The sequence below is a fragment of the Oenanthe melanoleuca genome, chromosome 2 (assembly GCF_029582105.1).
Source record: "Oenanthe melanoleuca isolate GR-GAL-2019-014 chromosome 2, OMel1.0, whole genome shotgun sequence".
Lineage (NCBI taxonomy): Eukaryota > Metazoa > Chordata > Aves > Passeriformes > Muscicapidae > Oenanthe > Oenanthe melanoleuca.
In genome coordinates this window covers 9412482-9439947 of record NC_079335.1, presented here as the reverse complement: position 1 = coordinate 9439947, position 27466 = coordinate 9412482, and the positions used below count along the sequence as shown (strand labels likewise).

The 27466-nt window shown below is 35.7% G+C and overlaps 1 protein-coding gene across 3 annotated transcripts in view; it reads right to left on the bottom strand.

The window, feature by feature from the left end:
* ASAP1 (ArfGAP with SH3 domain, ankyrin repeat and PH domain 1) overlaps positions 1–27466 on the bottom strand; it is a 144163-nt gene that overhangs the window by 25484 nt on the left and 91213 nt on the right. For all 3 annotated transcript variants that reach the window (XM_056483782.1, XM_056483783.1, XM_056483784.1), the window contains 13 exons: positions 22492–22592; positions 22014–22083; positions 20795–20882; positions 19697–19745; positions 13894–14057; positions 12244–12377; positions 11090–11181; positions 10356–10542; positions 8334–8419; positions 6686–6801; positions 4465–4532; positions 1909–2016; positions 332–560 (listed from right to left, as the gene is read on the bottom strand). In XM_056483782.1, coding sequence (XP_056339757.1) covers positions 332–560; positions 1909–2016; positions 4465–4532; positions 6686–6801; positions 8334–8419; positions 10356–10542; positions 11090–11181; positions 12244–12377; positions 13894–14057; positions 19697–19745; positions 20795–20882; positions 22014–22083; positions 22492–22592 — 1492 coding nt within the window. The remainder of the gene's footprint in view (positions 1–331; positions 561–1908; positions 2017–4464; positions 4533–6685; positions 6802–8333; positions 8420–10355; positions 10543–11089; positions 11182–12243; positions 12378–13893; positions 14058–19696; positions 19746–20794; positions 20883–22013; positions 22084–22491; positions 22593–27466) is intronic.

Genomic DNA, 27466 nt, shown 5'->3' with positions numbered 1-27466 from the left:
CCTGCACAAATTAAGTAAAAAGTTTTGTTCCATAAATATATCTTCTAAATTTGAAGATATCTAGGTCAAACCATCACAATCCACTGCAGCTGTAAGTCTCATAAAATTAACTGACTTTCATTTAGCAGAGTATTAGTTTATTCCTCACCCATTCATTTCAGTATTATGAATGGGCCTATTACAAAGTGCCCCCCAGATCTTTTCAGTTTAGAATGTGCACTGCACCACATTACTGCATCAATAATAACAAAACATTGCAATGTCCTTGGTTAAAGGAAGGGCAGCAGTGGGAAAATCATTGCTTGCAAGTGTAGTTTGGAGACAGACTTACCTTTGCCAGCATTTCTAGGAGGAAGAGGAGGAGCATCAGACGTTGGAGAGGTGGGTGAGTCTGTGCTTGCAGAAGCAAAGATCTGGTTGGTAAAGGCTCCATAGGAGAGTCTTTGCTTGTCTCTGGGAGTGCTAAATGAAGGGTGAGTCAGTTTGTCTTGGGGAGAAATGCTTGAGGAGTGACAAAAGCTTTGGGGCCTTGGAGATCTTTCCTTTTTTATAGGACTAGGCTGTGAATAGAAAAACAAAGATATGATACAGCTGTCTAAACACTAATTATAGTTAGTATGTTTGGAAAACAGCATACCAGAACATAATTTAGTGAATATGAACCTAGTTTTCTTCATTGTTGAACAAATAAACCCCCATTCCTCCCTTTCTCAGGAATTCAACCTGAAAGGTCCTCCCTTCTAAATGAAAATTAAGATTGTACCATCAACAAATCATCATGAACACTAGATTAGATTTAATGTTAAAGCAAGAAACACAGGCTAATAATATACTAATTAAAATACCAATAAAAGCCCAGTAAGTTTTAGAATGTAAGAGTAATTTCCAGGGAATACAGCACATTACTCAGAGTAGACAATTATCCTCAACTATCAAATATATAACCCCACTGATGCCTAATAAAAATGAACAAACACTTCTGACAGATCAGATTTATTTGGTCCCTGAACTAGCAATATAATCCATGATACAGCTCTTTTTAAATGCATCTAATTGCTCTTTGAAGAAATTTTACACATCTGTTTTTGCCTGCTGTACGTTAATGGGTGCATATGGAGCACGATCTGTTTCCCTGCAGCTCTGGTTCAGGTTATTATCTCCAGCACAGCATCCCTCATCTTCCAGAGGCTCCTCACACAGATGATTATTTTGTTCTCTACTGTCCTTGAGGACATGCAAATTACTTTGGTTTCTGAATTTTTCAGTCCCAAGTGTTACAGAAAATGAGAAGTTGTCCACATTTCTTTCTGCGGCACTCATATAAAATAGGAGAGGTGTATTTGCATTTATTGCAGAAATAGAGCACACAGTAATTAACTGACTTGCTAAAGTAGGACACTGAGGCTAATTTTTCACATACTCCAGGATGGCAATTATTCTATGCCCTCAAGTTTTGCCTTTCCATTACTTCTTTAAAAAAAAAACAAAACAGGAATAAAAAGCACAGCACAGTTTGTGAAAAATAGAATTATTTATTAAATAACTAGGTTTTTAATTAATTTATGGAAAAAATTAAGTATATAAGCTTTGGATTTCCTCCAGCTAAAATTTAACAGCCTAGAATTCTGAAGAGGATAAAGCAACAAAGTAGTCCAGATTTGCTGATTTATATTATACTGTATGTCTTGTCAAATTTAAACTTCTGAAACAGCGCATAATAACTAGGTTGACAAAGTATATTTAAAAAGCACTTAGGCAGTCTTTAACACATGCCTCAAAATTAGGTTTTTTTCCCCAAAACTACCTGTAAGAAAAGAAAGTAAAGTGTGTCTCTAATCAGCATTTATTTCCAGGGAGCAGAGGTGCTGACAGTCTTTGTGCAGAGCTGGATCAGGAACTCACACTCACCTTATCGTCCAAGTCATCGTCACTTTCATCAATTTCTTCCTGCCGAAGATTCCACTCGTACTCCACGTGCACGTGTGGGTTTAGCTTTCCTGCCTTGGCTTGAGAAAGCTGAAAGAAATAAAAAGTCTTGTTAAAATACTTGCTGGTCTTTTGGTGTCAGTTTTGTAAAGGCAAGAAATAAACTGGAATATTATGAAATGTATAATTGTTCCTGATTCAAAAAAGAACAAAGCAATTTCAGGCAATCACACAAACATCCTTTATTTGTTTGAGGTATAGAAAAACTGCCAAGAGGCAAAAATATTTTCTCAAAATGGGCAGTAGTCACCATGTTTGACAAGCATTTGAAAAGATGACATGAAGAGAAGGTATATCCACAAAAGCAGAATTTATCTGGAGTCCTCCTTTCCAAAAAGGAAAGGCAAAACCTATTTATAAATTTTGGTACATACAACTGCTGCCCCATCAAAATCCAATCCTTGTACCCCAATCAAAAGAAAAGATATTTACTCTTTATTTAGATATTTTGCCTCTCTCTCTCACTGGATGAGGCCGATATATCTTAAGCACAAAATTCCTTGACTTTGCCAGCCCAAATAATGTATTTCACATTCTTTAAAAAACAACTACCTCAACGATCAGCAAAAAAAACCCTAATAGAGCAGTTCATGGTTATTCTGAGGAGATAAATTCTCCTTTTCAATGCCTAGATCTTCCATCATTATTTATTCCTTCACATCCTTTGAAATACAGTCTACTGTAGATACTAGTTGATTCAGGAATGCCTTTAACCATCTTCCTGAAATAAAATTTGGAATAAAGAAAGTATTTCCAATCTGTTACGGAAGTATACACAAACCCACTAGAGCTGAAACTGAATTTAGTTACACAGTTAAGACTCCAGTTATACAACAGGAATGAGTTTAGTACTATAAGAATGCAAACACCTAGTTTTTTATCTTGAACTTTTTTATTGCCCATGGCAAACATTGTGCTCATTCAGGTTTCTTTTTCACTCTAAACTCATTGTTGCTTTTGGAAAAAAAGAAGTAATTTTCCTCTTCAAAAATTTAAAAAAAAAAAGAGAGAGAGAAAAGGCATAAATGCTCTAGGAGAGTTAAGTGAAATAATCAGTGAATGGAATTTGGATCATAACTATAACTAAATGATTAACAGCTAGATAAGCTCACTGATAACATCCACTTGACTGTTCTGTATCACAACCAGCTGGTCCACATTAATGGCAGATGTAACTTTTTTAAAGGGATACTATAAAGAAAAAAGCAATTCATCACAGTTGTGTGCTGCACAGGTAATCTGCTTGATCCAGTTGACAGAATACTCAAACCTCTGGAAGCAGCACCTACTTACACAGTAGGCACAGCAGTAACTGAGAAGTCAGTCCCACCTTATCAACCATAGCAAAATGCTGACTTGCATCCCCAGAAAATGGAAAATTTCTTTGATTTATGAAGGACAAGGTCTTTTGATTATTCAATAATTAATTCATGACAAGAACTTTCAATTGTCACAGGAAAGGTATTAAAATTACCAGCTGCAGAGCAAAAGTAGATATCCTCAGATCATCAAAATGAGGAAAAAGAAGAAATAGAATTAAGTGGCAAGTGACAAGTGTTTTGTTAAATTCTCCCAGTTTTGTTTTGAATGTGAAACTTAGACTTTTACTACCTTGATAGTAATTAAGTAATTTGCCTACTAAATGCATGCTGGGGGGACCTTAGAGGGCCAAGAACAAACAAGCTTCTTGGTCTGATGCAAAATACTTATTCTTGGCTAAATGCTTCAGAGGAGGAGCTGGGAAGATCCTTAACACCTTTATTTCTTCAACACAAATAATCTTTGTGAGTGGTGTCTGTTAACATCCCTGACACATTCTCAAAATTCCAGGAAGTTTTTGCTTTGTTCATGTTCAGTAGAGGGACAAAGAAGCTGGTGTTCTACATCTTTTGATACACCAACTTCCAGACATCACACTTTAGCTTCTTCCTCCTTTCAGGAGAGTAATTTTAAATTGTTTCAATTCTCCTTATAAAAAGACTTTCACCATCTCTGAACTATCTGTCCTGCTAAATAATTTGAAAAAAGCCATAGCAGGAAAAGACAAGCAAAGATGCAGACCTGAAATGTCTTGGCAGTTTTAATATTACAGAAGTTGTTTAATACTCCTGATATAAAAGCCTCTAGGAAGAACTTTTGAGCTGATGAAGCCAAAATCTCCTTGATTGAGGTATTTATTGACACATCTGACCCTCTGGTACTTAAGGTCTTCAAATACATTGGTTAAAATAACTACTTAAATACATTGGTTAAAATAACTATTCTACTGTCACTAGAAGAAAGATGTTTTTCTTAAACTGTTACAAAGAAAATGACTGTTGTGTCTAAGAAAATAGTCATCTGTGGTAGGGCCTTCAGATCACCACACAGCCAGCTGGCAGCAATACCATGAGTGAGACACAATGGCAATGCTATATTAAGTATATAACATTTTTAAAGAAGCAAACATTCCCCCTTGCCCCCAGGCTTGGTTCTTACCAGTTCCTCGCACTGGACCGCTTTCACTCTTTTTGCTGTGTCCAGAGCAGTCTCTCCAGCTTGGTTTACTACAAAATTAACAATACAAAAAAATATTTTATTAAATTTCATTACTTGTAGCACAGTAACTTCTAAAAGTGATCAAAAATGTCTGTTTATTCTACAGCAGCCACAGCTCTAAGATTCCACTCTAAGTGCTCATGCATTTCATGTATCATCAGGTTCTTTTTGAACAACACCATCTGCTGGGACAGTCCCCAGATCCCTCCAAACCATCCTAGCAGAGAATATAAAGAAGTTTAGTCATCCCAATCTCTACTCAATGCCTTTGCCAATAAAACTCTTACCTGAATAAGCAGGAGAGGCAAGCAGGCAGGATAAAATAGGTCAAAAAAGAAAACTAATTCTAAGACTCAAAAAAAAAGGTAAATGTTGATCCAAGCAGATTTTACTTTGATTAAAGCCTTAATTTGAAGACATTTGAATATGAATACATTTAAAACTTTCTAGTTTTGCCTTTATCAAAGCTATAAAATGGTTTACAATTTAAAATAACACCTGATCAGAAAGAAGGTGATATCTGAGGCTGCTGGGAGGTCCTTAGGCACAGTATCTAATGGAATCCTTCCTAGATGCTCAGTGTCAAGTCTCAGTAAACAAAAACAACTCCCACATCCAACGTGGATAAACCCAAGATAAAATGTATTCTCCCAGTACATCAGTAAATGCCATGGAGCTGGAAAAGAGAATGCTGTACAGCACATCCAGATTGTAAAGCATTTATGTGATCAGGAACTGAAAATGATCAAATTGAGATCTATAATGTCTGTGTGAAATATACACAGAGAATGCCAGTTAGGAATCCTAGAAAATACAAAGCAGTCCTCTAGAAAGGCCTGTGACACTGAAATAATTGAGATCCCTAGAAGAAGGATTTACTTATGGAAAGATCTATCAGAGATGGCTCAACATGAAAGGAATGAAAACATAGTACTTCTTATGTGAAGCTAACACTCAGCTTAATGACTATATAAAGTCCAAACTTTCAACTTTTAAGGTGATGTTTCAAGGTCTATGTGACATCACTCAAGTTCCTGTGTGAGATCACTCAAAAAAAAGAAAAAAAAGCCCAACAAAAAGAGCAGAACACCCTCTCTCCCACAAAAAAAACCTCAAAAAACAAGGCACCAAAGGTGTGGACACTCCTGTAGCATCTACCTAGAAGAAAGTTCAATGGAAGGACCAATAAACTTGCTTTAAGTTGTTCAGATAGCTTTCCCATTATAATTGCTAAAAAAGGTCACATTAAATTCTCTAACTTATGATAATATTGGAACATATTCTATAAAAAGGCAAAGGAAACCAGTGATTTCTGCCACTAAACAATGAACTTCAATTTATACAACAGTTCTTTACCAGGCAGTGGAAGAAAGTAATGGTGATGAAGAAAAAGGGAGAAATAGAATCCAGTTTGCATCAGCTGTTAAAAAAACTTCTATACCATTAACTGACTGAATATAAATGTTTTATAGACATGCTGATCACATTTAACTCCTGGGCCTAACAAGCTGGATTCATGGGATACCTTCCTAACTCATGAAAAATGGGATCAGCTTTCTCAGCTGCCTTTCAGCTTTTCTTTGCACCTCACGTGTGAGATAGGTGTAACACTCGCTGTACCTGTATCAGTTATTTGTGATAATGGCATACCAAAAGTTTAATTGAAATAGAATCTCTGTTTGCTCACAGTTAGGATAATCTCTTGTTCTCTAGATGCTCTCCCTTCCTTAATCAGTGACATGCTGGATGAAACCACAGCACCAGCTGCTATTGATATCAACAGAAGAATTAAGTGCTGTGTACATGCAGCCTATATACCTAAGAGTGGAATTAAACATTTGAAGCATTATAACATAAAAGTTCAAGAATAAACAACAAACCTAAATTCCAGGCAGTTTAAAATGGGTCAGAAACAAAACTCTGAACTCTGCTTAGGGGTTGCCATTAGCATTTCATATTAGGAATTTTTGTCACTATTGTCTTCTTCCATTTCTTAATTGAATGTTTCCTTTAGGCTTGTTGTTGATGTCAAGGTCTTCATCTTACTACCACAGTTTTATTTTAGAAGTTTACTTACCACAGAGAAATAAACAAAGTGGCTAAAATAATGGGAAGAAATTTTAGGAAATCTGTATTTCCTGGTTTTAAATAATGAACTTACCTACATCAATAGTTGGCTTCCCCCTCAAAAGCAATTTCAAACACTCTGGCTTATTATATATACTGCAGTAGTGTAGAACTGTATTACCCAATGCTGTTTGTTTGTCCAGGTTTCCACTGAAAAAAAAAAAAAAAGGAACAATCAAGAAAAGTATAATAGTTGTGCTATTCCTTTCAGATCTAGCATCCCTAAAAATAATATCTGCATAAAAACTTTGCTGAACAAATATGAAGTAGGATAAAAAAAATTAAACTAAACATTACTTTCAAAGACTATTAAGAATTGTTCCAGGACACTGGAAATACCTGAGCTGCGATTGAAAAGGACTGAAAAGCTACAGGTGTTCATTCAAAAAACTAAAGAAGTGAAACTCAGAGACTCAAACCTAGACCTAAGGTCATGCCAGTTCTTTTCCACTTGCCACTTCACTGTAATTCTTTTTCCAAACATGCTAAATTAGCCCAATATCTGAAAAATAATTTTGATACAGTTAAAATAGGTTAATAAATCCCATGCAGTCATGGAACTATGAAGAGGGCAGCTGTGGGAATGAACAAAAGAGTACTAAGAGGGAATGTAAGGACAACACATTAAAATTAGAGAAAAAACAGATGTGTGAAGGGGCTCACAGGGCTTTTTAAAAACTGTGCTTCCTTCAGTTTTCAACTTCTAAACCCAGGTTTCTCAAAAACTGTTACTGACATTTTGGGAACAATAAAATATTTTCATAAACCAGAAAAGCAAAGCTCAGGAGATAACAGCTTTTGCCACTGTTACCCATATTGGACAGTAAGAGCCCTCAGGGTAGTAAAGATGCTCCTAAACTTGAGGCTGCCACAAAAACACACACAACAGACAGAAACACACACGAGGTTACAGCTGTCTGAAGAAACTATGAAGCTTCACAACTAAACAAAATAATTCTAAACAATCATCCAAAATAAAAAAAAATATCCTTTAATAATGCTCAAAATAGTAATTTGGGCTTCTAAAACATTTTTCAAATTATCATCTCAAAATGCTTGAAAATATTGGAATGTTATTTTTCATTTGTTACTTTAATAACACTCTCCTATAATCAGCACTCACTCTTTAAGTCTTTACTTTTATGAATTCATCCCTTGACAACAAAGAACAACTCAGTCAATAAACTAGATGCTGAAAATTACTAATTAAGAAATTTATGCTCTCAATAGCTTTCATGCAGTTTATTAACTATTGAAACACTTTTTTCAAAGACAATCTAGCACCTGTTCATAATTTTCTCAGAAAGATCCTTGTTTTCTACTTGGCATGTGTCCTGTATTTGGTACATATACCTACCATCCCTCCTGTACCTGAACTTTTTGTTTGCATGGCTCCATATCATCAAGTGCTCTAAATCAATGCTCTCTCATGGGCTAGAGTTTTTCCTTTCATCCTACTTTCATGTAGCTTCTTTCAATGCTTTTAATCTGCACATCATTCTCCCTTTCTACTGATCAGGACCACAAAGGTCAACTTAAAGGAACTAAAATATTCTCTTTTGAAACACATGTAAGGAGAAAGATTATAAATGATGAGCAAACACTGTCCAAGGCACTGCCAGGATAACCCTGAACATCCACAACTGTCATGTACAATTTAATGAAAAGTTAGCAGTCCATACCAGTTTTGTACAAGGAAGTCAACCAGATGGAGAGAGGTTTGGTCAGCAGTCCGGACTGCTAAGTGAAGTGCTGTTTCACCTGGCTCCTAAACACATGTAAATAGAAGTTAGATTTCTGTCTTATTTCTGCAAAACTTGTATATCAGATCTATGTGATACATACTTTACAAGTCTTTCAGAAGAAAAATATTAGGAAATCATGAACAAAATTATTATTGTATTTTTTATCTCTAAAAGACACCATGTGCTTCAACGGAAATGGCATTACACTTCCTGAGATCTCAGTTTTCCTAAACCAAATTTTCACTTTTCCCAGCTGGATGGAACAACCATGAGGAGACTTTAACCATTTTATCTACAAGTAACTGAAAGGGATCCTGTCAAAGAATACTGAGTAAGTTTGCAGTACTTGTTGCTTTACAACAGCCTGATAGGCACCAAGTCACAACATTATTTCCTACAAAAACAGCATCACAGTCACAGTTCCACTCCTGTTGTGTGGAGCCCAGATCTGGGCACAGCAGTGCAGCTGTGGCCTCACCAATGCAGAGTGGAGGGAAGGATCACTGTCCTTCACGTGCTGGCAGTGCCTGGAATGCCACTGTCACCTCTGCCACAAGGGCACCCTGCTGGCCCATGTTCACCCTGGTGTCCATCAGGACCCCCAGGTCACTTTAGGAGAGCTGGGTGGCTCCCAGCACAAAGTTGGTGCATGGGGCATTTCCCCAAATAAGGGTTTCTCCTTGTTGAACTTGAATTGAATGATGCTTTATTTTCTATACGTATCATATGCATTAATGCATTCGAATAGAAACAAATGCTGTTCCAATTCCATTTAAAAATTACAGGAGAAGTTAATCTAAATTTAGATTTCATTAACTCCTAAAGATCATAAAGGACAATTAAAAACCATATTACACTATATATACTTTGAATTAAAGTCCTAATTAAAAATATTATTTTATTAAATATCAGAGAATTCAGAGGAGAATGCTGCTATAAATGTCCTAACTGCAAACCACCTTTCAATTGGTGCTCATACCTTTCTAGATATCACTGCCTATAATAGCTGGGAAGAGTGAGGAGCTAATTCTGTGGTAACTGCTGTGGACGACAAATACAGAAAACTGACCTTGCAGTCAGAGAATTTGTAATGTGTTTCCATGATAAACACTCTGTGATAGCTCAAGTGCTGAGACTACACTGAACTTATCCCTTTCACTGAACACTGACAGGCACTTGTCCTTTGCCAACTTAGCTATTTCCACACAACTTGTTGAAAACATTCTCTGACATGTCTCCAGGCTGGGAGAAAACATTGCTGAGCATCAATTATCTACTGTCTGTAAAAACACGTTACTTTGTTCATGATTAATATTTGTCTATGGATAATTGAGGTCAACCTGGACTGATTTTTCCACAAAATTGTTGGTGATTTCAGAAGGAAGATCAAGTACTCAGAACTTCACACACAGACACACACACAAGAATCTTCCAGGTTGAAAGAAACTGTACTTCTGTAAATGTCTCCTCAGAGCTGTGAAGTCACCAGATTTATTCTTTCCTTGTCTACAGTAAACAGAGACTTGCAGGCAGTCAATCATGTGTTCCTTCAGCCACTATTTTAAAAGCAGGTATGATAATATATGTGTTACAGGTGACCCTGGGCTACCAAGTCTGTTCTTTGTGACCTTTCTAAAAGAGAGACACAGCAGAACAGGTGCTTTTCAACACACTATGGTGGCACCAAAACAGTGTATGATATCACTATTGCATTTCACACTCTTTTTGACCAATTGATGACAAAAGATAAAGTGTTCTTTTCCTTTCCCACAAGGATGCAACATTAAGGAAAGGAAGAAAAACCCCATCATTTTCATCTGTTTTTTTTTTTTTTTTTTTTTTTTTTGTTTTTTTTGTTTTTTTTTTTTTTTTTTATCATCTAAAGTAGCAGCCCTGGATCCTGGGCATTATACAAATACACATGATTTAAAACAGTAATTGTTTACCTGATAAGCTTACCTGTCCAGGCTCCAGCAGTGGCTCCATTAGCTCTACCCCCTCTGCATAGACTTGAATTAGTGCAAGTAAATCCCTGGATTTGACAGCCTCAAGTAATTCACTCAGTTTAGCTGCTGCAGATGCACAAGTCTTCCTAGAGAACTTATGATCTACGTATTTAGCAGTGATAAATTCTTTACGTGCAGTCCTGTGGGGTGAGAAAATAGAGCTTGCCTTAGAAATTTTTAGAAAAATGGGTCAGTGATTATAATTTAAAATCACCTTGTCTAGCTTGGAAGCTGAGAAGGGAAGAAGAAAAACTATCTGATAAAAAGTGTGTTATTTACTGTTACACTGCATGTCTTTCTTGCAAACAGCACCAAATATGGAACATTGTCAATTTTATCATGTCTTCTTGTTATATACAAAAAGGACTCTGACTGTGGGGACTAAGACCAAAGAAAAAGCAAAGCTAGTGACATTTAGTCCTCTGTGTTTATCATCTGAGGGTTTACTACAAAACTCAAAACCATCCAAGAGTCAAATAATGCACTTCGAAACCCAAACTAAGAAATTTCCACACAGGGAAGATGAGATAACTAAAATGTGAACTTCTAAGAAGCTCCACAGTGGGAATAAAAACCTTCATTCTTCTGTCATCCATGCCTTCCCCTGGCTTGGTTACTGTTTAAGACACTTTACATCACAGATATATTCCACAGTAAACTTAGAGAGTTTAAAGATTCAGTACTTACATATCACTTGATGGACTGGGTTTAGGTGAAGGACTAGGTAAATTCCCTTCCATAATATCATTAAAACTAGTATTTCCTACATTCTTGGCCAGCTGTGATATGAAAAACAATAAATGAAGGTGAGTACTTTTGAGGTCTAAGCAACATAACAATAGGACTATTAATGTGCATTTTCCACACAATTAATAAAAGATGGAAAACACATGACTGAAAAATTAAAACCCAATGATTACATGCAGATAGAGAACAATTAGAAAGAAAGAAAATGCTCCTATTATGCCAGAACTTGTACAATAGACTTCACAGTCACAGAATTATTTGCATTTCAAGACAATCTGTCTCCAAAACAAAAGCAGAATGAGGAGCCAGCAGCATGAACACTGAAATGGTGATAGCACACTGATCAGGAAGCTGCTTTGGGAAAGAAGCTCAGGCCTACTGAAGACCATGCTTAGTAAAATTTGATTTAAATTTAGAGCAACTTTGCAAAAAATCTTCAATATTTCATGAAGAGAGAAAGTGGTAATGTTGAACCTACACCCAAATGCAGATCTGCCTTACATCTTCTCTCAATTTTCCTATACCAAATTTCTGTAATAAGTGTCTTCTTTCAGGCCAAACACAGCTAAGGAGATAAAACTACTGCAATTGTTTCTTTTTTGACTTGTTTTTATTCTTCCTTTGTTTTTGATATTTTTTTTAATAGTATCACATCAGAATCCTTTAATAACTTCAATATTACATTATTTCATTCATCAAATTAAGATTCCTCCAATATTTTTCTTTCAGAATTGGCAACAGTCATCCTCCCTTGCCAAGTCAAATTAGCTTCATGCTTTAAATCACATGAGCTTTTAGACTGATTTTGGGTCAAGATGAGCTATTGAGAGCCAAAATCCTGATGGCACTAATTACAATGGATGTCAATACTCATTCTGCAACACCTCAGGACATGAAATGAGAAGTGACAAGCATCAATAATATAAAATAATATATAACCATGCACCTGTAAAATATCTACAGAAATATCAAGGACAAATTCTGCAAAAACACATTCCTTGAAAGAGATAAGCAGTAAATTATACATTTTGTTCCTTCCTACATATATGTTAACATTGGACTAAAAAACTCCAATATAAATTAAAGAAACTTACCAAGAGTTCAGACGTTCCTAATTTGTCTAATTCCAAAGACTGGATTCGAGAAATATGGACACCCATTTCCCTGTGTATTCCAGAACACTCAATGCAGGTTAAAATGCCCAAATTAGTTGATAGCCATGTTGGATCTGCACATTGAAAAACAAAGTATTTAATCAAAGTCCAAGAAAATTTTTGCAGTGGTGGTAAGAGATGTATTCTGAAATGATTCCTTATTTAATGTTTCAAAGAACAAAAAGAAATGAAGAATATTCCATACTTTTCTCCAAACTCTAGTGCAAATTTAACCACAAATTGCTACCAATGGAATGCAGTTTTTCAGATTTAGGAACAGTCCCAAAGGCACTGAATTTAGACTTATTCATTCATACTGAATGAATGTAGTTCAATACATTTGTTTTCTGTACATATTACTTCCTGTTTTTAAAAGTAACAGATCTCCTAAATTTGACAACCTCAGAAGTTTTAAGATTTATTTCTTAAACTTTAAATAGTCCTTCATAAAAGATTAATCATAGAGCTTTCCAGTATGTAAAACAGCAGCATGTTGTAGAAAATTTGAGGAATGCTGGCTAGTCCAGGAAAAAAAAAACAACTTAAAAAAATGCTGTCATGGAGGAGATCTGCATGTAATATTAGAATAGATTTTATACTATGAATGCTACATAAGAAGCATGACCAGGTTTTAGGAAAAGAAAAAGCTCCAGACATACTTTGTGCACAAATTAATCTCTTCCTTGACCTTAAATAGTAACTGCTGAAGCATTAAGCCAAGAGTTTTAAAGCAGCAAGCTGGAGTACAGAGGTGAAGCTTAAAACTTTACTACAAATTAAAAGATGAATGAGAACTGTAATCTGAAGTTTCTATAGCTTTACATAATGGAATAATTGAATGAACCAATTCCAGGATTTGACATAATTATATCCCAGTCTGTAACTTTATCTAGCTATTTTGGATCAGTTCTGCATCAGCAAGCATCTGCAAGATACACATTACTCAGTTGCAAATGAGCATCACCTTCTTGAAGTGTCCCTTTGATGAGAAAGCTGCAACAGCTGCCAGCTCCCACAGCAGCTCAGTTGTACTGTGACCAGCTGCCCCTTCTCAAGCTCCAAGTGACACACAACTGACCTGTAACTCTGTACTTCTGAAGATATTATCTGATAGGATTTCAACTCTGGGTCTCATTTTTGCACAAGACTACTTATTCCACCTCTGAAAACTTCTGATGCTGCAATTCCAGTAGTCTTGTGCCAAGATAAAGCCTCAGAGCAAGATCCTGGCCAGGTCAATTTTTCCACAATCATTGTCTCGATATTACTCACTTCTACTTAGTAGCATGCACAGGATCAGTGATGCCAAGCAACTTCCATTCAAGTGCAACAAGCATCTAGACACAGTGCAACAAGAACAGTTCAAACTCCAGAGGGGCTTGAACTGCTGGAAGTAAGCACAGACAACACACAAAAATATTTTAGTGAATTAAACGGAACTAAAGTAGGAAAGTCATATTTGTTCTTTTAAAAACAGGTTGAAGACTGAGAAACATCACTTAGAAAATTAGTTTGCATTCTACAAACACTTCTTTAAAGAAATTACTTTGCTCCCAACAAACAGCTGATGACATGAACAAATGGGGATACCTGGTGAGCCACAATCACAACAGACTTCATTTCCGGGTAATCTCTGTATGTCATCAATAATGGCTTTTGTCAGATCCTCTAAACTGTTTTCACCTGTGCTCTGCTCTCCACGGAATGCCATATTTAATGCTTCTTCTTTGCTGTTAGTCAATACTGATATCCATCTAGCACAAGATAAAGACCTTAATGAAGATCTGCATTTGCAAATACATGTTAATCTATAAACTGTAGAAATCTTGCCAGGAACAAAATATTAGTGGGACTACAGGGAAGGACTGTATTGTGGGAGAGACTGAGGAGGGGGGGAAATCAGAGACAACAAGATTTGAGAAGTAAGAATGAGAAGAGATAAATAGTCTTAATTCTAACATCCCTTTGGTGAACAATTTTAAAGTCAAGTTCTCAGCTTCCTCAAATAAGCAGAAGTTGTGCAAGAGAAAAGGGGCAATTAAGCTCCTGTAAATTTAACTGCTTTAAAAGGTGTCCAAAATCTTCCTAAAGTCTCCTTCCTGGAGAAAATGATAACCCCTACTTTCTCCAGTGTGCATCTTTCTCTTCACAGAGGAAACAGCAATGGTCAATGTATTGATGCCTAGCTGCCTTTAAAATGCAGATCTCTGTGCACTAATCAGAGTCAGACTGTAAAGCCCAAATTAATGACAATTGCCATGGCAACCAAGGGACTAAAGATGACAGAGGAGTAAAGATACCAATAGCCAACATAAAATTTTAGGAGCAACAGTTGAGGGCAACAAATCAAGACTCTTTAATGATATCTCAGGCACTGTTTGCTCCCCTCCCAACCACTCTGCAAGTTGTTTACACATAATGCTTTAATTAAAACCAAACAAAACCCCTTCTCAGCAGCTGCTGTGCTCCATATGGAAGTAAAGAGGGAAAAGCAGTTCCACTAAGGACCAGGATCATTGCAGATGCAATGTAGCCAATTTAGAAAAAAGAGTAAGTTAAAAAGAAATCCCCACAGGTAAAGTGAATTTAGATGACTTTAGATCTACTGCAAATATTTTAAATTGGCAGTGTCCTCAATGCATTTCATGTTTATAATATTCAGATGGTCTGCAGTCATCAGCCTTCTGAAATATGCAGAAATTGTTATGGTCATCTAAACAAACTAAGAGAACTTCAGATTGAAATTCATAATTTCTAACTGAAATAGCAATTAAAAGATTAGCTTTAAAGGATTTCAGAGGGAAATTTATGTGTGTAATCTTAGAACACAGATTCAGCACCTGAACTACTATATGGACATTACATATTATATATTTCATGCACATTTTTTTAATTTTTATGTGCAGAAAATAATCTAGTGCTTAAAATTCATTAAAAATTCTGAAAAATCTACCTTAAAAATAAAAGAGAAATTGAAGGTCTTGAGCACAAATTTGCTCCAAAGTTTACATGCTGAAAACAATAAAGGTGCATTAATCTTTCTCTTGACATGGGGAGAACCCACACTAGAGGGCATTCTTCTGCAATTTTAATGATGAAATTCAATGTTATTAAAAAGATTGAAGAAGTCTTAAAACAATGAGGGAATGGTGTCTTTTCCAATATTAGAATAATATTTCTAATATTAGAGTAATGTTTGGTTAAATATACAGAATAAAATAATAATTAAACTCAGACAAACACCATTTATTCTGACATTTGTTGACAATTTCTTTTAGAGTTACAATTTGATTAGTTTGTTAAAAAGGCAGAATTTGAATAAAAATCAACTAAGCAGTAACAATTAAAAAATTATTAGATGCAATTAAAACAAACACAACACAAGTGAGCCAGCTGTTAGTTTGATACAGACTTCCTTATTATGAGTATCTAAACTGTCAGAGCAATCATTATTTTGGTTGTGTTTGCTCAGGGGGAAGGAACCCCCTGCCCAGGACTGTCACTGGGGCACCCTGAGTGAGAGCAAGAGGCACCACAGTGGCAGCTCTTCCCTGACAAGCACAAGTACAGACATGCTCTGAATGTTTGTCACCAGGCCTTCCTGGCAGGCTGCACACTCAAAAATAAACAATTATAAACAATTCAAGTCAGTAAACATGGCATGTTAATTAAATGTTAATAGTTTCTAGAACTCATTCTAACCGCTCTTCTCTTTTTCTTATCTCTATTAAATAGACATTTTTGTTCTTCCTTTATAAAAAAAAAAAAAGTATTTGCTTTATTTCACAATATTGCCAGTGTCAAATGAATATTCAAAAATCTTCTCATAATACTTTTGTATTACTTTCAAATAATTTAAAAATTAACAAAGTCTTACAGAATTACTTTGTCTTCTTGTTTTAGGACAAAAGGAAATGACCTCAAATTGTCCCAGCAAACATTTAGAATGGATATCAGGAAAAAAATTCTTCACAAAATAGGTTTTTAAGTACTGGAAAAGGCTCCCCAGGGAAGTGGTTGGGCCACCATCCCTGTAGAGCTTTAAAAGATGTGTGTATTGGGCACTTGGGGACATGGTTTAGTTCTGGGCTTGGCAATGTTTGATTAATGGTTGAACTATATTATATTAAAGGTCTTTTCCAACCTAAACTAATCTATGATACTATTCTACCTAACACAATAAATAGGTAGTCCAATCATCTGTTAAACTTGTTTTTCTGAATATCAGCAATTTCTTGTCATCCTTTAAGGCAATTTGTTTGCTGGACATTCACAGTTTTGAAGGCTAAACAAAAATCTGGCATCCTAGGTGCCCTCAGGAAATAGGAGTTTGTTGATCTTGCATGGACCAGGCTCCATCCACATTTCTCTTATTTTGCTTCAGTATTTTCAAGTCAGTAAGAAAAACCTTCCCCCCCCAAAAAAACAAGTCTAATAGTTTGGTTTTGTTTTTTTTTTCCTCATTTTGTAGTAAAAACTTTACTGTTTCTTCTGACAATCACTATTGCAACACTGTTGTTTGCAGGTAAATGCATAATCAGAACAAGAACAGCATAATATTTTTCAAATATTGATATATATTTTTTGTTGTATAGAAGGAGCATCAGATAGTATCAATGTCTTCAAACTCAGTCTTTCCAAGGTGAAAAATGTCTGAAGGTTGCTGTTAAAACTAGACTGAAGTTAGATGTCTGTTTCTTCATAAAGAAAACTTTCTAAATCTAGCTTTTTTTTATAATCCAGGCATTTCCTGCATGTATGGATATGCTCTTGACCTTCAAAAACAGTAGAAAAGAGCCCAAAGCTCATCACCAGAGTATGTTTTGCCCTATCTACAATTATAAAAAAGCCCAGAAAGCAACCATTATTGTATTTGTTAAAAAAAAATCATTGTTTCCTATAATCTACACATAAATATGTATTTACATGCACATACAGAAACACACTACCCACTCCCCACTTCCCCCTAACTGTACTTTATCCACTAGAAAAACAAGTAATCCATTGAGAACTTAAGGACTATCAATCAGTAATGAAAGGCCAACAAACAGCTGCCTGGATAAAAATCAAGAAAGGCACTGGCCTGAAGGAAATGTTTGAGGGGAAGCAGTAATTAATTTGCAATAGAAAGTAGGCTTCAGTGCTTTGTATGCATGTTTTTTTAAAAATTTCCTTGCAAAAATTATTATTATTATTATTTAGTTTGAGGAGCTACTTATGGAAGGAGTGTAAAATGTTTACTAGGAAAATGTAGACAAGACCAGTTAAAATAGAATAAAAAGAAATATATCTTGTTTTTTTCTCTATTTAGATGTGAGTCTATAAGGAAAGTAATTTGAAAAGCTATTTACACATTTTCAATTGGTTCACAAAGTAAAAAGGACAGAATAGAGGCAGTGCTAAAACTGTGTGGACAAAAATCAGAAGAGAAAAGGATCAAGAGAGAGGCACACCTATACCAGTCAGGAGGAAATTGAAAGAGGATGAGAAGTCCAACTGAGGAGTTACATAAAGTAATACATAAAGAACACCCTTAAATCACTGATGCTGGAAGTCCAACGGGTGCTGTTCCCATGACACCTTAGATAATAAATCTTTTCAGGGCTGTACAAGAAAAATAGAATATTTGGTTGTATTGCAGTTTCTCACCAGCACAATTACACTAATTCTGATTCCTCAAGGGGGGCAGCAGAATGGGAGGTGCTGAACTCCTCTCTCTGGTGACCAGAGACAGGACAGGAGGAAATGGAATGAAGCTGCATCAGGGGAAGTTCAGATGGAACACCAGGAAAAGGTGCTTCACTGAGAGGGTGGATGGCCACTGGACAGGCTCCCAAGGGAAATGCCAGGATATCAACCTGTGAGTGTTAAAGGAGCATCTGGGCAATACCCTTAGTCACATGATTTAGTTGTAGGGCAGTCAAGGGAGGAGCAGGGAGTTGGACTCAGTGATCCTTAAGGGTCCCTTCCAACTTGAGATATTGTAGGATTCTGTATTCCAACACAAGCAATTTTCTCAACCACTTGACTTTAGAGTGACAGACAAAATTTCAGTGCTTCTAATAGGAAATAAAACCAGCCCAGAATTTCAAAACAGTCCAACAGGCAGCCTGCTAAACTAAATTTATTTAACTAAATTTAATTATTTAACTAAATTTATTTTATCTGCCTCTCAGAAGAAGGATACTGCTATCTTATTCTTCCCCTACCTTGCCCATGCGTTAAGAAAAAAAAAAAAAAACCCTAACAAACCACTTCACCTGTTAAACCAACTAATACAGTAAAAATTAATTAATGGCAGAGTACCAAAAACTTATGACTCATAAGAAATAACAGTATTTTCTTCTTGACTAAGAAAATTACTGGAATAATTGAGTTCCAGGATGAATGCAGTAATCATGACTAGCAAGTCGGCTTTGTGCTGTAAGAGCCAATATAAAGCTGTGGAAGCCCAGAGGGAAATAGCTGCACAACAAAGAATTCTCCAGCCCTTTTATTTCACCCATGACTCCCAAGGTTGAGCTGCCAATGCCAGTGCTACCTAACACAACCAAACAAGTGAAACACCCCTACAAACACCCCCTGCACCTTTAAAATATACATGGAATAACAGTCTTCCACTAGAATGTGAATATTTAAGGAAATAATGAGGTAGCCTTTGCTGTCCTCTTCAGTAGTAACTTTATTCCTTGAACTTTTGGGTATTGAGCATTAAACAACATGCTCAACACAATCTGGTGACACAGGAGGAAAAAACAGTGGTACATGGTTCTGGGGAAATAATTGTGATGCAGCAGGAAGAAAATTCTTGAAAAGGAAATAATCTAATTAGAAACATGCATTAATGAAGCAAGTTCCTGGATTCTGAAGTACACAAATCTCAGAGATGTGCTCTGCTGTTTATTTCTAGGCCTACAGAAGAAAAAATGCACTACCTGTAGATATTTTCTAAGTGTCTTATGGAGATCTCTTATCTATTTATTATGCTTAATTTCAAGGAAAATGCAAGATCAAGAGGAAAAGTAGTACTGCAGAACAGGGTTGACAGAGAAGATTTGAGAAGAATTTAAAAGTATTTCATTTGAATCTTAATAATCTGATCTACAATACCATCCCCAAGCACTTCACACAAACCAGGTACTGACAGGATACACAATCTAAATGGGGTTTTGGTTAGTTTGGTTTGGTTTAGTTTTGGTTTAACATTACTAGGTTTTAAAAGAGCTCTGTATTGTGACACAAAATAGTTTATATTTACAGATTCATAACAGCAGAAAAAAAGAGATAGTAGGCACTACTTATGCAATAGCTGAGAAAATTATTTCCACTGTTATGTGTGATTTTATACATCTCTATTGGCAAAATAAACTTGAAAAAACGTAAATATTCTTACGCTACGTATTCCTGTTCATCTTCTGCTTGAAAGTGGTATGTTCTGTTATCTGAAACAAAGAAATACATCTTTTCATTTGGCACACAATTAAAGTTAATGTGTTTACATATTTGGTACTAAAACCTGTTTGGCAGCTAAAGCCTTCTAGAGAAATTTCTTTTAAAAGGCATCATTAATTGTTTATTCATAGCTATGGATAACAATTTAAAAAATGAAAAAAGGAAGATGAAACTGTAAATTTTAATTCACACCAATTGTATTTACTTTAAAAGTCTTAAGTTTTGAAATACTAAAGAAAAATAAACACATGGATGAAATTTTACCCTTTCAGAAGTTAAAACTGAAACATAATTAGGAGAAGAAGGCAAAATTAATTTGTTCCTTTTATATATTTTTTCCCTGTAGTTGAGCCAAGAGTAGAAGACATGAAGTGGCTATTATCTCCCACAATCAGAGGTTTTCTAGATTGTTCTTTCCAGAAGAGAATGTTATAACAGTTTGTTGATTTGTGAAGTCTGAAAACACTATGTTGAATCATCAAAAGAATTTTTAAAACCTGGATACAAATACCTGATGTACAAGACCACAGTGGGAAGAAGGGGAACCACAGGAGCTTTAATGCTGAGAAGACAAGGCACTATCGATTTTCAGACAAAGAGAAATATATTTTTAATGTAGGATAAGAGAGAAAGAAATTTGGTCTCTTTGTCTTCCTCATTCCTTCAAATAGCACTGAAAAAGGAGAACAATGACTGAAAAGCAGGAGAAAGCCAAAGGTCTTTCCTCTTTCCTGGTGGGTACAGTTAATGCATGTTCCAGAAAGCTGTCAAACATCTCTCTGAGCTTAGGGAGCACCACATATACTGCATTTCATGGCTTGTCACAAACAAACAGTATTTATGTCACATCTACACAGAGAAAGGGTCTACATTTGCTCATCATCAGAACTAGAGGCTCTGAACGCTCATGAGACACATTATGTGTGTGTGATACAGACCTGAACTTTGAGCTCTAGGCTTGTATTCTACTCAAAGCATCTTGCAATGGCATTTTCAGAAATCCCACTTAATACAAGATGGCACTAAAGCTGCTACATACGTGATATTAGATCAAAGGACTTCTTATCTTCAGCATTTGGCTTCACCTGGCAGGTCAATAAATTCAGTTTAGCTGGTTGCCTGTTGGACTAAAAAGAAAAATTATTTTATTTTAAAAATGTATTGATTTAGGATTATTTTCCCTTTCTGGGGAGTGGGCATGTATGATATTACTTAGAGCTTGGACATACACACATATCCACCCTCAAAAAGCTGGAGACCAGCATCAAATGATCTGATTTGGTCTCTCAAAACAGACACATTGCTAAATCTAAACAAAATTAAAATCTTCATGGCCTCACTTTATCTGAAAGGGATGAAAAACTTTAAATTTACAATATGCTAATATCAGTATTTTTTAATTGCATTTCATCAACAAGGACAAAACTATAATGCAGTTTTTCATTACAGCATGCCCATATTCCAAGTTTCCTAGCATTTTAAATAGATCAAAGATATAGTCCTAAACTCTATAAATAAAATGGAAAGCTGAAGATCTGGAGTTTCAGGACTCAGGATAAATTCCAATACCAATATTCTGTGGTCTAGTTAAGTTACTTAAGACAGGATAATTAATTCCTTTGAGGAATTTGGGGCTTATACAGGTAGCATGCTTTAGAAATTGAGAGCTGTCAGTGGAATTTGGGGAAAGGGGGAAAAGAGGTGAGGAAATGAGACCACATCTTTTAACAAGAGCAACTCCTGTGCTCATTTCCAACAAGTTCATGTTACACTCCCACAAGGCAGTTTTAGCACTGCCTCCACCACCATCACCTCGGTGTTACCTCTGACTGAGCATTCCTAGGAAAATCATTCAGATACATGCCTGATTCCAAGAACTCACTGTGATCACAACTCCCCAGCATTTCAAACTTTTAACTGAAAGCATTCAAAATACTAAACACATTCACTCATCTGGCAGACTCTAGCCTAGTATCAAGTACTTCCCAAGTTCCCAAACTGCATGGTTCACATATATACCATGACAACCCTTACAAGCAAATCCATCTGAAGTATTAATTGAGAAGTCTGTTCAATGCATTTGCCATTTTCTTATTGAACTACTGATAAATTCATTTCATAAGCTACAGTTTCATAAAACTTCAACAGACAGAAGCTGAAGTAACATCCCTTTTGCAACAGCACATTAACAGTCACACACTCACCAGAAAAGGGTAATGCTATTTATTATTCTCATATAAAGGTAAAAAATAACTTACCGTTGCATGTGAGATGGTAAGAATTCCATTTTTAACAGTGCACTTCCTTCTTTGCCATACTTTCCTTAACCTACATAAGAATATCATCAAGTTTAGTAAATAGGTGTGACTTCAAAACATGTTAATATCATTATCATTTTGAAACTATTAGCTTTAAAAAACAAACAGATGCAGTCAAAATTTTACTGAATGCTTCACCAAAAGAAACTTGGAGATTTGTGACAGATCTTAATCATCTTTTAGAGTTATAAAGACAAAAGCCTTATTTAAACTATGACTATTTTTTTATGCTTGTCATGCTTTTTATAGTTGCTATATTAAATTCAGTTCCATGTTCAGGATTGAACTTTGGAACTCACAAGTCCTTGTGGCACAAGCATCAGGAGAATATGCCTGAAGTAACCACAGTAGAAAACTTATTAAAATTAGAGCCTGGACATACTAGTAGATTTCACTATTATGTGCTGCCAGAACATACCCATCACTCTTCTTTAAAAGATAACCTTTCTTCTCACTGCCATATTCCTTATTCCCCTGAAGCTGATGCATACTGTACCCTCCTTGCCTGCTCTGTGAATCCTGAAAAAGGGAAACACAACATTAACATTCTCCTGATCTGCACAGTAAACTTTTCTAACTTTAAGCCTGTTTTATTGTTTCTTCTCTACAACATCACAAATTCATAAAGATTAAAAAAGGAGAACTCCTACTGCATGTTTTACATTCATAGGAGAGCTTGCTTTTACACCATGTAATCTTGAACTAGATGCATGTTCAAGATTTAATTAATACATTAGGCCTTTGATGCAAATATGCATCTCAAAACAAAGACTTCTAGAATACAGATATTTAATGCTGCACAATCTTATAAGCAAAAAGTAAAAAGCTAAGATAAAATTTCAAAAAGAAAATAACACAATATAGCATGCATATATAAAGGAACATATATATAAAGAAAGACAAATGCTAATAATCCCTTTTCTTTTCAAATTAAAAAAAAGCTCAATTCATGAGTTTTAGTGAATGAAGTCAGCTGAAATAACTTTTGACCTGATCTAGTGAAACAATTAAGTGAAATGGATTAACTTGTTACAAGCACATCAGAAAAAAAATTCCCCCAAATTCATTAAAACATTGACTTACTCTCCTAGACTTCGATCACGAAAGGCAAAAGCAATAGAGGAAAGAGAAAGCAAATAATTTAAAACAAGAATTATTATTCATTTAAAAAACATGTTCCTTGAACATAAATTTTAAAGCCCCCATTGTTAAAACAATGTTTTCCTTTTCTAATGACACTAATAGAGAAGGCAAGAACTATTTTTTAGGCATATTGGTGTTTTGTCTTATCCAGTAACAAAATAAAATAATAAAATTCCAGGCAACCTGGCATATAGGACATTGGCTTCACAAAACAACTAAGATGACTGCAGGATCAAATTCTAATGCATCTTCCAATCTTGGCAATCTTTAAACTGCCCAAAATGATAGTTATATTGTATTCTCCACCACAGGAGCTAATTCTGAATTTCTATTGAGAGATCAGTCCCAAAGTGAACTTTTAATTTCACCAAGTGTATGCAAAAAGCTGCAATTAAGGGCACATCAATTTGTTGTTAAATATAACTGTGAAGCAATAACCTGCAAAACATTTGACAACATCTCACCAAAAAAAATCCCCAAAAAACCAAAAGAATGGGAAGCTCAATTAATCCCTTGTCAATAACCTTTCCACTCTAAGACAGAGTTTCTTACTACCAAAACCAATATATTCTGAAGATTACTCCCTCACGGTTTATGCAGGGTGCTTACAACTGTTTTTCATTTTGTAACAAGTTTGCCAGAGTTTAGAGAAGTGCTCTGGTAAAACTGGCAGTTGTGGCTGGAAGCAGCACAAAGGCTCCTGAGAGCTGGGTGCTGCCAGCAGTGCTCACACCACCACAATCTGCAGCTCACTTGTCAAAAGCAAATTTCAAATCCCTACTAGAATTAAGGTCTTGCTGGTATTAGTATAGGAAAGAACATAATGAGATATAGTTCTTGTTGCAAGTAGCATATGAGATGGAGACTTGGGGAAATAAATAAAAATGTAAAGAAATACTTCACAAAATACACAAAACATTATTCCAAAATTAGCTACATTCAACTTAATGCTGTTAAGTTACATTTGCAGCAACAATTAATAGACAAAAATAGGGAACAGAAACCTGCATTAAAGGCCTGTTTTCTTTTAAAATTAAAGCTTTTTAGGATACATTTTTTACAAAAGCCATAAACCATAATAGTTTTCCAAAATGAGATAATTTTTGCACAAGGTAACAGAATCTGCCCCAACTTGACATGAGGGCAGCACCACAGTGGCCACAAGGAACACTGCATGTAACAGAGCCAGTGTCAGTGGTGGTTCCTGCCATGCAGCTGCAGCACTGGCACTGCTGCACTGCCCCAGATTCAAACACAGCCAGGATGTGCTGCTCCAGGAACCAGGTAATTGCAGGGATTACAGTCATTATTTTTTCACTGATGAAAGGACAGGTACGTCACAAAAATGTGCAAGGTCATTACAGATGCCCATAATGCTAAATAAACACCTTGAACAAGTGCAAGAGTGCAACAGGAATTGCATATGAGACCTTGAAAATGTCAGGACATCTCATCTCATAGCAGTTCCAAAGAGGTTAAAGGTGGCAGAATTTACAATCTGGATAGGAATCACTAGTTTCATTTTCCTCCTCTCAGTCAAATAAACTTTTAACTATCTACAGCCAGGGCCTCAATTTTATTATTCCAAACTGCTTCCCTACCAAAGCAATGTTTGGTAGTACTTCTGATTTTTGACAAATCCACTGGAGAAAATCCCATTCATTTCATGTTCTTCAATAATTCCATTAATCCATCAATTTTCCAGCGATGAGATTATAATATACTAATATAAGTGGGAGAATGTATACTTAATCATAATCCACCAGGCCATCTGTCACAATAATAAAGTCCAGCTTTATGTACTTGAAGATTTGGATATACACAGTGCCTGGTGAAAACTCAGGCCATGTCAGGCTTTGCTGTCTCTTAATCAAGGAGTAATGAATGCTGACATGCTGCTTCAGGATTAAATACTGAGTACCTAAATAACACATTGTTTTATCAAGCTCCTCAATTTCTGCCAGTATCATTACACTTTGACTCATGTTCTGTTGCAGAATCTCATGACTTAAAGTCCTCATGTTGATTTTGAAAGAGAAACTTGAACAGCAGTGTGATCACACGGTTATTTTATCAAAAAAGCAGATTCTTTCATTCCAGCATTTCTCTATCTCTCTCCTGTGATTTGCTTGGATATCTGAGAAACACAATACTGCACCTTTTTCTTCTAAGATACAAATTCAATGATCTTCAAAACAAACATTTTTATATTTATAGCTTCATATACATATATGATACATTTATGATACATATATGATACATATATAAACACACAGAGAGTTTTTCTAGACTCCTAGAATTTGTCCACACTGTAATTACAGTGAGAACAGTTGCACAGTATATTTTGGTGATGCCTGTGAAGCTACTTTATTTCAACATGTATTCAAATTTCAAAATTTGACTTCACATTTATATTTGACTTTATTTCTATATTTTACAAAAGGAAGGCCTCATAAAATCATGGCTCAGGACTGCTATTTCAGTTAAGTAGAAAAGAACTATGGGAAAGAGACTGAGCTGCATTAGGGGTAGAAAAACAAGCCATGTAACCACCATGTGGTTCACATAGTGATGTATGGTGGTTGGTTGAATTATGTTTGTTATGATTTAAAACTATGTAACTGATAATGGGATTAACTGCTTAGAAAAAGCCTGGATTTTGCAATAAAGCACCTCCCCTTTGCACCTGCCTGGGGACTCTGCATCGTTACAGACCCTCACCCACAGGGTTTCTTTCCACTAAAACACAGTGTTTTTACTAAACATTCAGAAAATAGATAACTAAAAATCCAAACATTATACTTCACCTGTTACTCTGCCTCATAATAATCTATGAGCAATTTTGAAACTTGACTTGTATGGACTGTAGCATATGCAGCCATGAATGCACAATACATTTCTGAAGAACGTCCACCCATTTGTCCTACTTTATTTCCAAGAACTGACTGCTTCTCAAGAAGTATGAACTCAACAACACATGCAGCATCCAGGAGAGGAGGAGATGTTTTTCTTTGCTTCCAAAATAATCAGTTTGTGAAAGAAAAGGTACATGAGAGGAGAGCAGGTCTTGTTGCTCTGAATGTTGGGAATCAATTCCTGATAAAGAATGAGCAGGAATTATGTTCAGAGTGATTTAGATAATAGGGAGATTGCAAATGTAATGCCTGTATGGAGATGGAAGGGAAAAAAACACCAAACCAAGAATCAGGAAAGACTAAGGTATGAGATAAAGGAAAACTGAGCACTAGAAAGAACTGGCAGCTTTTACAGTAAATTGAGATCTATTCAAAGGTGCTCTGTGGTACTCCTGTCAGCATTTGTGCCATAAAAGAAAGTTTAAAAATCATGCAGAGTGTGTTGTAAGGCTGTGTTGTCCTTCAGAATGATGGGATTGGAGATGCAGGAAGAGGAACAGCCTCCTGGCCAAGGTTTGTCTGCTATGTGATGTACACCTATGTTATGCAAGCAAGCATTCAACAGAAAAAAACATACCACTATAAGGAATTACTCATCCATCATTCCTTATTCACTGTGATTACACATGAGTTAATTTACTAGCTTCAAGCCACATATCTACACACAGTAGCCATAATCACAATGGGCTATCTATAAAATTATGTGACAGCCCATGAAAGTACTTGCCCCAGTCACTAGAATCCTATTTTTCAAAAGTTTCAGAAGCATTACAGGAAAGTAAAGATTTTTATCTTCCCACCACAGAAGGGACATTTAATGAAAACTACTTTGAAGAGTGCATTTATTGTTACATACACTGGAAAATCAGGGCAGCTTTTGAACAGAGGAGTTGTGTACAAAAATTTCCTGGAGTTCCCTGGAAGAATCAGTAAGTAAATGATGACTGATGCAATGTACCTGGACTTTCAATGGGCACTTATTTTCCTTATGAAAGGGAAATAATTACATTGCCACAGGATGAAAGGAAATGTCCTCAGATGAGAGAACAAGTTAAAAGCATGAAACAGCCAAATGAGTTTCACAGAAAGCTGCAGCAGAACTTGTTGTGTCTAACACAAACAATATGGAAAAGGGTGAACAGCAAACTATCAAATTTTGTTAGATGCTACTAAATTATTCAGAATACTCAAGAAAGGCTGACTGAAGAATTTCTCAGGAACTCAGCCATAGTGAGTAGCTTGACAACATATGACAGGTGAAGATCAGCATATAAAAATGTGAAGTGATGCAGAGGGGAAAAATAAGATACTGTGAGCTCACCATGAAGATTCAGA